Source organism: Rhineura floridana, chromosome 9 (genome assembly GCF_030035675.1).
Source record: "Rhineura floridana isolate rRhiFlo1 chromosome 9, rRhiFlo1.hap2, whole genome shotgun sequence".
Lineage (NCBI taxonomy): Eukaryota > Metazoa > Chordata > Lepidosauria > Squamata > Rhineuridae > Rhineura > Rhineura floridana.
In genome coordinates this window covers 47,956,251-47,972,928 of record NC_084488.1, presented here as the reverse complement: position 1 = coordinate 47,972,928, position 16,678 = coordinate 47,956,251, and the positions used below count along the sequence as shown (strand labels likewise).

At 42.2% G+C, this 16,678-nt stretch overlaps 1 protein-coding gene across 1 annotated transcript in view; it reads right to left on the bottom strand.

The window, feature by feature from the left end:
- The window catches only part of GLRA3 (glycine receptor alpha 3), a 146,880-nt gene that overhangs the window by 37,314 nt on the left and 92,888 nt on the right, over nt 1-16,678 (bottom strand). Inside the window, exon 4 of the mRNA XM_061583966.1 lies at nt 13,804-13,871. Within this exon, the coding sequence (XP_061439950.1) occupies nt 13,804-13,871 (68 nt within the window). The remainder of the gene's footprint in view (nt 1-13,803; nt 13,872-16,678) is intronic.

Genomic DNA, 16,678 nt, shown 5'->3' with positions numbered 1-16,678 from the left:
AGTGCTACATAGCCACAGTTGCTTTCAAAGCAGATGAAAGCAACTGGGAGTGAAGGCAATGCATCCTACACCAATCACAACAGAGCTTGGAAAAGTTACTTTTTTGAACTACACCTCCCATCAGCCCAATCCAGTGGCCATGCTGGCTGGGGCTGATGGGAGTTGTAGTTCAAAAAAGTAACTTTTCCAAGCTCTACAGTGATCCTGCCAATTGGAACACTAATTGTCTTCTCTTGGAGCAATCATCACCACTTCCCCACCCCCGCAAAGGGGTATATTTCAAAACGGGGGGGGGACTCACAAGGAGTGTGGCACTTTCAGCTCAGCTCTATGCTTTGTGTGTCTCATATATCCAGAAGCATGCATGCAGATAGCTCCCCCTTTCACTGAATAGGGAAGCCTCCATGCATGTTCCCCAATCAGTCATTAACCTGTTGTGTAACTGTAACAGTGGAAGCACTAGGGGGGAAATAGTGCTCCACGTGTTGCTAATCAAAATTGTCCATAACTGACTGTGGTCATTCCTGCCAAATAAGATTTTATATTTTCACAGAGATAAGAAGGCTTGTTAGTTCTGGCCCTCTCTTTTGTGCAAAAGATGGGAATAAATTATATTTCTAACCATTAAACTGTGCAGAATATCATTCAGAATTTTAAAGGCAAAGACCCTCAGATATGATCTGAAAATATTTCAGCCTTTTTTTGGTCTTCCCCTTCTAAACATGAGAGACTCTTGCTAATAAGAGTTGCACAATTGCCACTTGCACAATAGCCAACAGACAAAATAAATCTTACTATTGCTGCATTTCTAAACGTTTGCAATTCTACCTGTGTTACAAATGCTTATTTGCTGATGCAGTGCATCTGTCAAGAAAAAAATGTGGCAACCCTAATCCTTATCCCCAAAAGGTTGTCTCCGGACTCTCAAAATAAGGCCTATACCATCTTTGCTTTTACAACACAACAGCAGGACATAATTCAGCACTATGGGATGCAACAACATCTTTGAATGAATTTTTATGTCCATTTCAGTCGGGTTTCAGGCCTGGTTTTGGCACGGAAACAGCCTTAGTCTCCCTATATGATGACCTCTGTTGGGAGAGAGACAGGGGGAGTGTGACTCTATTGATTCTCCTTGATCTCTCAGCAGCTTTCAATACCATCAACCATGGTATCTTGGGAAGACTGGCTAAATTGGGAGTGGGAGGGACTGCATGGCAGTGGTTCTGCTCCTACTTGGCGGGTCAGCTTCTGTCCTGTTCAGAGTGGGATCCACGAGGCTGAGGTGCAGGTGTAATTAATTCTTGTTTTATTAGAGTAATGGATACATCAAAAGCAGTATGTTTCATAGAGAGCACTAAACTAACTCACTAGAATTCCCTAGCTGCACTCTAGACATGCTCCACAACGTATAAAGAATGTTGACTCAGCAGCTCCTCCCCTGGAGCCGCAGGTTTAAGTAGGGAAAGTCCTTGATCTTAATCTCTGACTCCTTCTCAAGTCCTGCCTCTGACCAGTCCGTTTCTTGCGATGATGAGCACGGGGTGATGGGGGGCATGCGTCCAATGGCTCGTCCGAAAGGGCCTTGGCAACAGGCTCGATGTCAGAGGAAGGTTGCTCTCCTGGCACCTCCCGAGAACCTCTAGGCAGAGGGGGAGGGAGCACGCCCTCCAGACCAACTTCCAACGGCTCCTCGTCTTGGTCTGGGGGTGGGGCACGCCCTTCTTCAGAGAGCATGCCATCCGTGGGAACTGACCCTGGCTCCAACTCACTCCCACATCCCCTATCCTGCGGAGACTCAACAACTCCTGGATCTACCGCTCCTTCTGACAGCTGGGGACCCTGAAACTCATGCCTTCCCCCTTCCTGGCCCCTGTGGAGGAGCTGAGGCCCAACAGCTCCAGAAGGTGGTGCTTGGGGAACATTGCTCGGCACCCTGGACTCTCCAGTATGGGGTTACACAGGGGTCAGTTCTGTATCGCATGCTGTTCAACATCTACATGAAACCATTGGGTGCTGGCATCTGGAGCTTTGGAGTGCGTTGCCATTAGTATGCTGATGACACGCAGCTCTATTTCTCCTTTTCATCTTCTTCAGGTGAGGCTATCAATGTGCTGAACGAGTGTCTGGTTGAGACAATGGACTGGATGAGGGCTAATAAACTGAGGCTCAATCCAGACAAGACTGAGATGCAGCTAGTGGGTGGTTCTTCTGACTGGATGGTGGATGTTCAACCTGTGCTGGATGGGGTTGCACTCCCCTTGAAGGAGCAGGTTCTTAGGTTGGGGTTTTTCCTAGAACCATCTCTGTCACTTGAGGTTCAGGTAGCCTTGGTGGCATGGAGTGCCTTCTACCAACTTCGATTGATGGCCCAGCTAGGCCTCTATCTGGACAGGGATAACCTGGCTTCAGTTGTCCATGCTCTGGTCCAAGTTAGATTACTGCAATGCGCTCTACGTGGGGCTGCCTTTGAAGAGGGTTTGGAAGCTGCAGCTTGTGCAAAATGCAGTGGCCAGATTGGTAACGGGGACCAGACAGTTTGAACATATAAAACCGATTCTGGCCTGCTTGGATTGGCTGCCTGTATGTTTCCGAGCTTGATTCAAGGTGCTGGTTTTAACTTATAAAGCCTTACACGGCTTAGGACCACAATACCTGATGGAACGCCTCTCCTGATACAAACCCACCCATACACTACGCTCAACATCCAAGGCCCTCCTCCGGGTGCCTCCTCGGAGGGAAGCTGGGAGTCTGGCAACAAGGGAGAGGGCCTTCTCAGTGGTGGCCCCCAAATTATGGAATGATCTCCATGACGAGGTGCGCCTGGCCTGGCACCAACACTGTTATCTTTTTGGGCCAGGTCAAGACTTTCCTCTTCTCCCAGGTATTTTAGCATGTGTTTTTAAATTGTTTTTAAATTTTATAAATTGTGTTTTTAAATTGTTTTTTGTGTTTTAAAATTTGTATATTTGTTTTTAATGTTTTTAATTGCTGTAAACCACCCAGAGAGCTTTGGCTATGGGGCAGTATATAAATGTAAGAAATAAATAAATAAATAAATAAAAGGATATAAGAACATCCTCTTAGCCTCTTCTACATATTACAATAAGCATATGTGACCAGATTCACTCATTCTCCACACACAAAAATCTATTATTTTTCCATTTTTCAGTCAATGACATAATTTTTGTGTAAAACATACTGTTTTAATGGCAGAAAGATATCTCAGTAACAAATATCTCATTAAAGAGGCGTATCCTGGAAAAATAGTTATGGAGGAAATCCTCTGTCTCTCAAGCTCACTTGGGCCTGAAGCAGTCTTTACTCCTTTCCTTTACAGATCCTCGGGTTCATTAAAATATTTTGAAAACCCAGGTTATGGTGCTAATGAGCTCACACACTTTTGGTCCTGGATTATGGATTATTGAGCTGAATTTATAAGAGTGGAGGTTCAATTGTTTAAACCCGAGGTTCCCAACATGGTGCCTGTGGACACCATAAGGCCATCAGTCACCCACTTTGGCAACCACCGAGGTCCGCTGCTCCTCCAATTTTTTAAAAATAGGCATTTTATTGCTGGTGGGTTTTTTTAGAGGTGTCTTTTATCTATGTTTCATATGTTTTAGAGGGCAGAGATGTTTGCCTGTTTGGGGGAAAGGTCTGAGTATTGTCATTTTTTTTTCTTTTGTGAAATGGATATTTTGTGGCACCCACAACAATCTTTTAGATTCCAAACCATCACCCCCCTCCAGTACCAAAATAAGTCAGAGGCCCTGTTAAATAAAATTAGGTATCTGACATGTATTTAGTAGAGTCAGGGGGGAAATGTTCGGGGGAGATGGTTTTCAGTTCAATTCTTTGCTCTTTTCGTCAGGCAGGCGAGAGAAGAGGCAACCCAAGGGAGCTAGTTTCTGAAATGGTAATCTCTTTGCTGTAGATGTATGTAGGGTTGCCACATCTTTACAAGCCCCTGTCACTGTGCTTATAGCAGCAACATCATCTGCAGGCAGGTGATACTATTTATCTCCATGATGTGAAAGCAGCTTCACCTATTTTGCTTGTTTGTTTTTTGTCGAACTGGCCAGGCTATTTTAGTTTTGTTCTGGTCAGTTGACAATGTCAGCAAGGAGGGAGGGGGTGTTTTTTCCACATCTCTGTCCATCAGTTATTTAACCAGTTCTACTGCTGCTGCCGAACAAAGCTGGGAGGGAGATGAAGTGTGACAGAAGGTGAGATCAGAACAAAAAGAGGAGGGAGGGGGTGTTTTTTCCACATCTCTGTCCATCAGTTATTTAACCAGTTCTACTGCTGCTGCCGAACAAAGCTGGGAGGGAGATGAAGTGTGACAGAAGGTGAGATCAGAACAAAAAGAGGAGGGAGGGGGTGTTTTTTCCACATCTCTGTCCATCAGTTATTTAACCAGTTCTACTGCTGCTGCCGAACAAAGCTGGGAGGGAGATGAAGTGTGACAGAAGGTGAGATCAGAACAAAAAGAATATTGTTTCCTTAATATAAATAGTAGTTAGGCATCATCAATACCTCTTTGGATTATATTGAATCTTGGCTATCTGCAGCTTTACTGATTGGAGCCATAAGTCTGTTTTCAGATGGTAAAGGCATTTGTTTGACAGACAGGCCCAGTAATGAACCATGTACCCAAAAGTGTGATTGCTGACTGTGACAGAAGGCATATGGATTTTTTATGTAATCCCTGTGTTTATCATCAATGCTACTGCAAACCAGTCACCAGGGAAGTGAACTGTGGTAAACAATTTGCTGAAGGCCTGCTTGGTAAAGCATGCAGACTTTTTGCTGTTTTCTGTGTACCTTCAGTAAGCTATAAACAAACAAACTAAAAAGCATTCTTTTCACAGTTGCGTGTCAGCCCAATCCTATGCATATTTACTGATGTCCCACTGTGTTCAGTGGGCAAACGATGAATGACAGTGTTGGACTATGAAGTTATTTCATTGTTTGTGTCTCTCCTGACTCATCTAATATTTTATGGATAGAATTCAAAAGTGCCTAAAAGTATGGAAACCAAACTTAACTATCTATTTTTTAAAACTCTGGTATCTTGGCTAGTTGCAACAGTTTTAAAATCCAGAACCTGATACGTTACCAGAGTAGTTCAGAAAATTAGAGAAATTGCTTTATACCTAATCTGCTTGCTTGTTTGGACATATTGTGGGAACAAAACCATGCATTTTTGGACTGGCCTTTCAGGTCACCAAGCACGCGGTATGTTCTAGCAATGAACAGCCAAGTCACAAACCAGGAATAATAACTGCTCTCTTCCCCTTCGGTCCAGTCAAATACAGAACAAAATATTGAAAATGTAGTTCCTGCTTTGAGCGAAAAGAAATTCTAAATGGTTCTAGCTGTAAATAAAAAAAAGGAATAGAAAAAGCAAAATGAATATGTCTCACTTGAAATGGGAAAAGGAGAAGGTGCAGGTTTTTCACATATGGTTGAGTTGATGGAGCAGGTTTTTCACATATGATTAGAAGTTTACTGCATATCAGCCGCAAGGGTGACAGGCAGCATCCTCAAATTCATTAAGGGTAGCAGGCATGTCTCTCCACTCCAAGGGCTACACAAAACATACCTGCCATGTATATGCTAGATAATCTCTGCAGGGAGGGACACTTGGAGAGTAGAGTACAGTTGGAGGGACAGTGCACTCCTATATTTTGCAGGCTTCATTAGGGGTAGTGGTGCAATAGTTTCAGAGGGATCCTTTTCACTAGGCACCTACAAATAGATTGCTAATAGGAACAGCAGCAATAAAACAACATGAATCCTCCAGGAAGACAAGAAAGAGCTAGACAACAGGCAAGGGGATTGGGAAGAGGGAGGGTTGCCAGCTTACCCTGGCAAATGTCCTGTGCCTTTGACAGCTGCCTGACACATAGCAATGTTGCAGCTGAGGCCTTTCCTGACAGAGATAGAAAATGATGGAGAAAGCTTCAGCTCTGACATTCCAGCAAGATAATCTTTTGAGAAAAAGAATTTGATTCTCTTGCTGTGTGAGCAGGTCTATGGGCTTAATGCCCACTGTGAGGCATTGTCTGAGATGGATAGAGGGCAACTGCCTGCTGGACTAAAAGGTCATAGAACCCCAATAAGTAAAGACAGAGATGTTTAGAGGAATTAGTTAGGATCCATAAAAAAAGGGCAGCTGGCTATCAACATAACTATGGGGAGTTGGGGCATTGAAGCTGATTTTACAGAGAAAATCATTTATCCTTGCACCCAATATGAGGAGGTAGGAGACAAAATACTTGGGGGATGAAATTAGACTTATCACCTTTTTTTTCTGGTGGGGCTCCTGGGCCATCAATAGTGAAAAGAAAGACAACATTTAAACAGATGCAGCATTCCTAACTATAAATATTCAGTGATGGGGAAAACATTACCTTTGGACATTTGCCTCTATCAAACAGCTCTTTGGCATAGGAGCCCTGTTGAGAAAATAGGTGGCTGCCCCATTCCTAAGGCTGGGCTTGAATTATTAGTACTCCATTGGCACTATGCATTTAAAGTGGTATTATACCACTTTAAACAGTCATGACTTCCTCCAAAGAATGCTGGGAACTATAGTTCGTTAAGGATGCTGATATGAGACCCCTTATTCCACACACAGAGCTCCAATTCCCAGGGTGGCTTAGTAATGAGATAGGTTCCACACTTGTCTCTGCACTCCTTCTTCCCAGGGAACTATGTAAATTATAAGTCTGTGAGGGGAATAGGGGTCTTCTAACAACTGTGAGCCATCATGCATAACAAACTACAGTTCCCAAGAACCTTTGGGGAAAGCCATGTCTGTTTAAAGTGGTATAATACCGCTTTAAATGTATAGTGCAGATGAGTCCTCGAAGTTGCAAAAAATGGCAATATGTTAAGAATCCAAAGAATGGAAAAATTATATTGACATTTGATTTAACTGTCTAGAAAATTTTCTTCGGTGAATCTTCTAATGAATCTTCTAATTGAATATTTTTTAAAAAATGGGGGTGAGGAAAATGAAAAACAGGATCTTAGTGAGTACTTACTTCAAGATCTAATGTATACAAAAGATCATGCTTCATTTCCATGTGAGAATAACTTTATACTGGTTTCCTCTTTTATTTTTTTTGTGTATATTGTTTCTGGGTAATCACTTCACACAAGAGTTAACACAGCAGATTCAGTTTTGAGTGCAGAACAGCTTTTGTTGCTATCATGGATATTTATACAGTTGCCCTTATTGTGTCAGGCCCTTCTTTTGCTTAATTTGTGAATGCACTGGGACCAGTCTAAATATTATACATGTAAAAAACCAACAGTAGCCATAAGGAATTGATATTCTTCTAATTTGGCTGATTTGCTTAATTTTATTTGACTTAATTTGATTTGGCTGATTTGTTGCCTGACCTCATAGTTTAATCTGTGAATAGGTTGTTTTGGTCACGTTTGGTGGATATGTGCGGAATTTCACAAGGTAGGGTTTGGTGACCACCCTTAGGCACCCTTTAAGGTGATTGGTGGGTTCTGAGGCCTGCCTTCCAGGTTGTGCGGCTGGTTGGCAGGATAAGGCTCACCTTTGGGGCTAACCTGTAACACCCACTCAGAGTTGTGCAGCCCTGAGAGGGGGTGGAGCAGGAAGGCCTCCCTAACCACCCTGTGGGGATGGGGCCCGGAAGAGGGGATTAGGCTTGGACCACCCCCTTTCCCATGGCAGGGTGTCCTCGCCTGATTGGGGATGAGATAGGTTCCGCACTTGTCTCTGCAGATCATTTTATTATGCAATCAAGCATGTAATTGGCTTTATTCCAGTAAACGTGGCCCTTGATTTCCCACACCTCATCTTGTCTTGCCTCTTCATTTCTCGGCTATGAGCTGCAATTGATTTTTCCAATGTCCTTAGCACAGCAGTCTCTCAAATTGTGTAAGTTAACCTCAGTGTGATATATAGATGATTTTGCCATCAACTCCCGATTAGAGTTAATGGGACTTAAACCTGTAAATCCATCTACATCATATAATGCACCATTCTAGTACAGCTTATTTGCAGTCTGCTTTCAGAATCTAAAGTCAAAGAACTTTACAATACTGTGAAATCAGCAATAAACACATAAGCAAATCAACTTGCCAGCTTCTTAACCACCCATTTTAATTTGCCATTAAAAACCATTTGATGTGGAGATGTCAGCAGGTGACAAGCGTCACTTGTTGATACCTGTACATCAAGTGGCTGTTGAAGGTATAAGGAGGAATCAGGCCTTCTTTTTCCTTGATCAACCCAAACATGACCAAATTTCCTTTATACAACTCATGGTTACAACTATAGTCTTTGAGCTTTCATCGGTGAAACAGCCTTTGATTCCCAAGTGCTGCATCAGTCACACTCTCAACCATTTACTTCAAAATAGTCTTTATTGTGGCTTTAGTGTGGAAATTGTGAATGATGGGTGTATGTGGTCTGCCACTTTTTGCTTTTTAAACCTACACAAAATGTGAAGCCCCTTCTTCCTCTATACCAATGGCAGACAACCTGGTGCCTCCCACATGTTGCTGGGCTACAACTTCTATCATCCCTGACCATTGACCTTGCTGGCTGGGGCTGATGGGAGTTGGAGTCCAACAACATATTGGGTGGAGCTGGAGGAGCTGCTCGGAGGGGGCCCCCTTGGAGGCAGGTCCTCCTGGCCGCGGGACCAGTCACTACAGCGATTTTCCCTATTGTGGGGGTCACATGCAGTCCCCCATCAACATCAACATGACGCCCACCCTCTTTAGCCCCCAGCTAAAGCCCGTCCTGCTCTCTGACCACAACCTGCCTCCCGGAGAGATGCTCCGCCTTCAGAACAATGGACACACAGGCCCACCGAGGCTTGAGTTCTGGAGCCCCCAGGAGGAAGGAGAGGCAAGAGAAATGGTGGCAAGCCACACCAGGGGAGCAATAACCTTTTACCTGCTTGTTGCCTTCCTCCATGGTCAACATAATTTCAGTTTTCTGACACATTCATAGAGTGGGGAGGGCGGCTTACGGGCTTCCCTTGGTGAATTCTGACTTTTATACTGTGTTTATGTATATGTTTATGGATATTGTTTATGTATTTTGCTTTGCAAATTAATTTGATATGGTTTTTATTGTACCTTGTGTATTCTATTGTAAACCACTTTGAGATATTTTAGATAGTAAGTGGAGTGGTCTATAAATGGAAATAATAAAATGATAATGATAATGATAATAATAATAATAATAATAATAATAATAATAATAATAATAATAATAATAATAATAATAATAAACATCACCTGGAGGGTATCACATTGCACACCCCTACTTAGATCTTCAATGAAACGGAAAACTACACTTTCTCAACAGTCACTCTCATGAATTTGTGGAGCATGCTGGAGGCTAGCTAGACTAGCAGCTTCAAAGTTAGGATAACCAAGGCTGTCGCATCCAAACAGTAATTGCCACTTTTGCTGTTGAAGCTAGCAAGAGGCTCTTGTTGCGTTATCTTGTTTGCCACCTCTTTTCTGACATTGCTGCCAATCGTCTCCCTGCATCTTTAAGTCTTTTTCCCCAGTATGAAATGCAGTGAGTGAAAGCTTCATTTGTTGAAATTTTATCCGTTGCACAGCAAGGTACATGGAACCTGCCAGAAGTGAGTTGGCATGCAACCCTAATTTCCTAGTTATTCTTCAAACTGTGAATAATATGTTTTAAGGCTGACTCTCTTTATGATTATGAGGTTAACAACCTCTTTTGACCTGAGTTTTCAAAGAATAAGACAACTTAGACAGCTTCACAAAAAAAGAGCAGGTATAGTGCCAGCCTCATCGCATAGATCAGTCACTTCCTGTTCCCAGTCCAACCAATGTGTCTATTAGCAGTCATTCTCGAAATGCCTGTGAGGAATAGTTTGGCAGGACTAAGCAAGAGACATGGCTTCTTTACACAGATAATTGGCTCCATTAAAATTACTTGCTGTTCGATCTTTTTCAAAGTGTCAAGAGTAACTGTGGTGCATTTACCAGTCTCTTAGGATATGTTGGCTTATTTCAGAAGCGGTATCATCAGGGTACTGCTGTATTCTGTTAAGTGGCTCCAGAACAATGAGGCACAGTCTCTCTCATTTGGGGAGTTCATTGCAGAACAATGGCTAGGGTTATTTGCAGGAACTTCTAAAGAAAGATTGGTGGTGCAGAGCTGGCAAATGACTTGCTGCTTACTCTTCTTGTAATCCAATGTGATGTGATTCCTTTATTCATTTTTTGCACACTGTTCTTAAGTCTCTAGTTCAGGAATGGGGAACCTCTGGCCATTAAGACATTCTTAGACTCCAGCTCCCATCAGACCCAGCCAGCATGGCCAGTAGTCAAGGATGGTTGGAGTCAACAACATCATCTAGAGAACTCCAGGTTTACCACCTCTGCTATATTTCCTTGGAAACCCTACTGCTAGCAGGGGAACAATGCTGCCAGACTACAATTCAGGATACCTCCTTAACCCCCCTCCCCAAGCCAGATATAAGAATGCAGCTGTGACCAGCAGCTCTTGCATTTTTGTCCCACGTATTGTGAGGAGAGACCAACTCAGGAGATACAGCAGCCACATTCTCTCTCAGAACATTTCAAGGTATAAGTACTATATGCAGGTAAGTACATAGTTGCCTTAGTTCTGTAAACATTTTTTTTAGATTAAGAGAGCCCAGCACACTTTGATATAATCACCACCTTAATTTTTAATTGTATGTATTTATTTTGCAAATACATTTTTTTTCTTCACTTGCTCCATTACTACATTTTCTTCATGAGATTCTAGCATTCTTTCCCTAATAGGACACCTTGTCTTAACTTGATCTATACTTAGAAGCTGAATCTGGCCAAGCACAATTCAGTTGTGTCATAAGTTTCAGAGGCTCCCTCTACCTTCTTTTTCCATTTTTACTTAATGTAACAGAATCAAACATGAAGCATTTGGGAAGGGCGATAGCTCAGTGATAGAGCATGTGCTTTGCATGCAGAAGGTCTCAGGTTCAGTCTCCAGGTAGGCCTTGAAGAGACCCCAGCCTGAGACCTTGGAGAGCAACTGCCAGTCAGGGTAGATGATACTGAGCTAGATACTGGCCTGACTAGGTATAAGGCAGGTTCCTATGTTCCTATCACAGTTTGCAGAATGTAATATAGAATGAATATCCCTGTGTTTCATGCATTTAGAACATAACAAAATGTAGGAGGAAGGTTGCACCATGAATTCAAAGCCTTCTTCAAAAACCTATTTAGATAATGATTTAACTAAAACTTTCCCCTCATTCCAAACAGTAAGAGAAATGTATTTCTTACATGAATAAAGCCTAGTAAAACAGCATTAAAATATTTCCTATCTATATTAACAGCTCTGTGTCTGGGCTCCTGCTGGAAGGAAGGAAGGAAGGAAGGAAGGAAGGAAGGATGGAATATAAATCAAATAATAAATAAATAAATAAATGTATCAGATGTTAACTTGTAACTAAGGTACAATTTTAAAGAGTTTTCTTGTTCGGTACAACGAAGTTAAAGAATCTAGATGCTAAACCAAGAGAAAGGTCACAAACAGAGTTATGTGTGTTTTAAACATGCTCATATTCTCAAAATGATTCCTTTGATTCTGACAGAATTTGACAATTTCAGGCCGCAAGAAAGTCCTCCTTTGAGCTGCATTGATGCATAATTTAGAAGCAAACTATTATAGCACACTGGCAATCCTCTTATGTTCAGGGCTGCAGTTTACTAGAGATTCTGAAAATGATTTACTAGGAGCAATGAAAAATAAAAACTATGCAATAATTTATAATTGACTGCAATCAAGGCCCTGGAGATGGATATGTATTGCACATACCCACCAAATTACAGCTTTCATTTTAGATGAGCGAGTTTCTGACTCATGATGGAATGAAGAGATCTCAAAGTGTGTGGCCAGGGTCTCCTAAAGACTCAGAAACCTCAGAGTCAATGTGATTAGGATGTCAAACTGCATATTTTTGTGCTCCTCCCTCTGTTCCCTAGGACCTTCCCCATCCTGTCCAAAACATATTCCCATTCAGTTGCTCCAGCCCAGTAGTATCTTGACCTGGAGTTCTAATGGGGTTCTTCTGCAAAGACTTATCCACTCACTTCAATGGAAGGACCAGCTCTGTGTCTGTATACCTTTCCTCTTCATTAAAGTGAGTGGGAAAGCCTGCTTACATGAAAGCAAGGTAGTGTATCTCCATCCATGGATCTGTGGCACAGTTCGACAAATACAATCTTTAGGTCACTGTGTTGGCAACTGTGAATCTCTTCCTGAAGACATCCTGCATGATGTGACAGAAAGTTCAGAGGAAAGAGAGTTATTTTGCTTCATGTAGCCTTGGAGGGAGGGAGGGAGGGAGAGGGAGAGGGAGAGGGAGAGGGAGAGGGAGAGGGAGAGGGAGAGGGGGAGAGGGGGAGAGGGGGAGAGGGGGAGAGGGAGAGGGAGAGGGAGAGGGAGAGGGAGAGAGAGGGAGAGGGAGAGGGAGAGGGAGAGGGAGAGAGGGAGAGAGATATTGCCTGTCCTACCAAATCCTCTGGCAGATGCTGAGGACTTAGGATAAAGACCAGCCTCTCACTTTGCACTGGGCTTTGTTGACATTTGGAAACAGTGATGACCAAGATTCTCAATACTTGAGTGTCCATTCAGCCTGGTGTCACATGAGTGAATGAATCTATCTATTCTCCAAGTTCAAAATTTTGGAGGAGGGGTGTGGAGGAGTGGTAAGAGATTGTGGCTTACAGCTTCAGTTTTATTACTGAAGAAGGAGGTGAAGTCCTTCATGGAAAGTGAGGATGGTGGGAGTGGAAGAACAGGCCATATTGGAACATGAAAGGCAGAGAGTGGATCAAGGTGGCTTAGTCATGTTGCTTGGTCACCACGTAATATCAAAAAAGAAGGAAAATAGCATTCATTTAAGTTAAGCAATCATGCAGATCTTGTTTCCTTCAAAGGAATTCAACAGCCCATTTGCATTTAGAATTTGGATTTTAATACAACATTCTAGATACTATATTTATCCAGTGTCTGACATTGAGAGAAATCCTTTATACTTGACAAAAGGATGCAGACATAAAGCTGCAACTTCCAACGAAATGAATGGAGATGTTTTATGTTTATGCAGAAACTCTACAAGAAGATGTAAGCATATGTCTAGCTGTGGACCACAGTGATCAAATTAGTGTGTTTCGTTTTAGAAGGCTCCACCTGTTACTTAGTTGACATGCAGCCTGATCTTATGCATGTTTACTCAGAGGTAGGGATGGGTGAGAAATTTGATTCAGTTTGCATTTAAAGGTGAATCTACCCAAGTCACACTTTCCAAACCAATATGTAAACTGAAACACAGCCATCCTTCAAAATTTGCACTTCCCTGAATTTTGGAATGCAGTTCTCCAGCCAGGTAGTGTGTACAAAAATGCACACAATAGTGTGAACTGTGCATAAAAATGAATATATTACTGGTTAACATAAAAATACTTTATATTAGGATACAATTGCTTGCAAAAATGTGTATATTAGCCAAACTGCATACAAAAATGTGTTTATTAGAGAAATTTGCACTAAAATGCTGGTGAATTTTCATGAAGATTTTTTTTAAAGAAAATCTTCAATTGCTGCAGAGAGGTGGACATTGAGTGGGATCAATGGGACTTACTTCCAAGTTAATATGCAGGCTGGGGTCTCTTCAAGGCCTACCTGGAGATTGCAACATAAATAATTTGAAATTTAAATGTCTGTGATAAAGAACATCTTACCATGGTTGTTTCCGCAATGGATCCAAAACTGTTTATAAAGATGTTGCATGTGACATTTACCGGAGGCCCTGAAAAGAAAAGAAAAACATGCAGAAATTACTGGCTACACAAAACCAGAAAAAATCTGCTGCTGTTAACCGGAGTAGCAAACCCTTTTCAGCCCCAAAAGTAAGCAGAATAACCAGTGTGGTTGCTACCTTTGTACAGTAGGCTAATTTCTACACACACTTACACACCCCTCTCTATTTTCCACCAAGGCAAGCAAGGGGCATTATCAGAGTTCAAGGACACATTCTAGGCAGGCAAAAAACATCCAAGGAAGATGCCAAGCAAAGCTGGTGTGGAGTGTGGCTTATTTATTTTATTTATTATTTAATTTATATCCCACCCTTCCTCTCAGTAGCAGCCCAGGGCAGCTTGAGAGGGTGTGTGGCCTGGGTAGAGTCCTGAGGACCAGATAAAGAGGCCTGGAGGGTCGCATTTGGTCCTTGAGCCTAAGGTTCCTTATTCCTGGTTTAGAGCACAGTTCTTCAACCTTGGCTCCACAAATGTTGTTGGACTACAACTCCCATGATCCCTTGACCAGTGGCTAAGCTGAAGAACAGTGGTCTACAACTCCCATCTTCCCCTTATCTGACATCTTGGCTGGCATGGTGCATTCCAGCCAGGGATACAAGATCTGTGGGCCAGAGATTATTAGTCATTTCGCCGATGCAAACCGCCCTGTTAAGGTTGTGAACCTTTCAGAATTTGCTTCTGCTTCTGTGGAATGGTCTTCCTGTGGCAGAAGGTTTGAAAACCTTCCTTTTTTATTTGGGCTAATTGATTGTGGTTGAGAGGGCTTGGGGTGGAGGCTGGGTTTGTAGAACACATTTTTGGTTTTGATGATGGCATTAGGTGCCTTTTATGACAACAATTGATATTAGGATTTGTTATGGTAATTTATGTATTGTTGTTATTTTAATTGTATATGTTTGGTGTGCCACCCTTTGGTGGGTTATAACTAAACATAATTATTATTATTATCATCATAATCATCGGCTGTTGGCTAACCTGGCTGGGGTTGTTGGGAGTTGTAGTACAACACCATCTGATGATCCAAGGTTGAAGGACAGTGGTTTAGAGGAATAGAGGCAGTGTTGCAGCTCTCAGACCACTTTGTATGTACTTAAAAAAACCCAACACCTTTCTGCTTCTGCATTGTTTTTACTTTTTTTCCTCTTAAAAATTCACACAGAAACGGGAGTAGATAGACTTAGTCCCTTCTCCATGGAGAACTATAATGGTCTGAACTTTGATGAATCCATCCTTGATTCATCCCTATGAAGACTCTTACTGGGTATGAAGTCTGAAGGGATTTCATTATATCTACAAGTAGCAACATACTGAAAATAACCCTACCTTCAAGAAATTATGTCATTGTGCTTATTTCTTTCTCCCACTCAAAACAATGAGTAAGCAACAATGGAAGATCAATACAAATTTATATTAACACGATAAACAATGTTATTTGTTAAAACGAAAACTAATAAGATATTTCCACATCACCTTTCCTGCAATCCACAATATGCTGCTATCTAGGGATATAGAAAGTCTGTGCATGCATGCAAAATTCATTTTAGGACTAAATGTGACATTAGGGGAGAAGAGTTGTGGTTCAGTAGAAGAGCACATGGTTTGCACATAGACAGCTCCAGCTTCAATCCTTCATATCTCCAGGTAGGGCTGGGAAAGACTCCTGACTGAAACTCTAGAGAGCCACAGCCAGTCGGTGTAGACAACAACGAACTAGATGGCCAATGATCTGACTCTGTGTAAGGCAGCTTCGTATGTTCCTCTTAAATTATCAACAGCAGGGTGCACTAGCAGGATAGGGATGAGGTTATGCTGACAGAGGGAAGGGTTAATCCTACTCCTGTGTGTTACAGTCCTCACGAATGCACTCCCAAAGCACATATTAGCAATGGAACTTTCCATCCCAGCACTAATACCAGTTTTGGGGGAATTTTGGCAGGACTGGGGGAGAGAAGGATTAGTCCCATTCCCCACATGGCTGGGTCCTGCCTTATATCCATTTAATGTCATGTGCTATTTGACCATTAGGCATGCATGGTGGTGTGGCCCTTCCTTTTGGTGACCAAGCATTTCATGCTCATATTTGGGGTGGGAAGAACAAAACAGCTGTTGCCAGGTTGGAGGTGATGAAATGCTCCAGTGCATGTATGGAACACCACATTATGGTTTTAATTTAAACTGAATGTGTGAAGCTCCCCTAATTTACTAAAGCACTTTACCTTTAGATGAAAAAGAGGAATCCAGTTGGTAGCTGAAGGAATGATCAGTATACCTTTGGCTAAGCGCATGCTATGAAAGCTATAATCATGGGCAATGTGCTTGTCACTTTCAGTGGAACAGTGTACACCACAGCCTTTCAGTGCAATGATTAAAAGTGACACTGTTTCAACAGATCTATTCATTAAATCCAGTCATATTTTACTGCCCTGACAAGTTAGACAGGGATGTCAAGTAGAAGAAAAGGTACATACACCCTCAGGTGTCTGTCAAAGATGGTCTAGACATGTTTTCTTCCTTAACATCAAATATTTGGAGAGGTACAAAAAAGAAGAAAAAAGAAATCATTCTCAAAGCTGATTATGTAGCAATTTGTTTTATGTGCATTTGAACATATCTTACTACAGTTTTCTGTTCCTTGCTGAGAGAACCACTAGTGAGGAATGGTGAACCTGTGGACCTCCAAGTGTTGTTGGACTCAGGTGCCCACAGAAGTGTACCTTGCATCTGCACTGTATCACTTTTGTTGCATGCTGAAGTTGCACCTCTTTAATGACAGTTAAGATATTTAGTTATGTGGGAG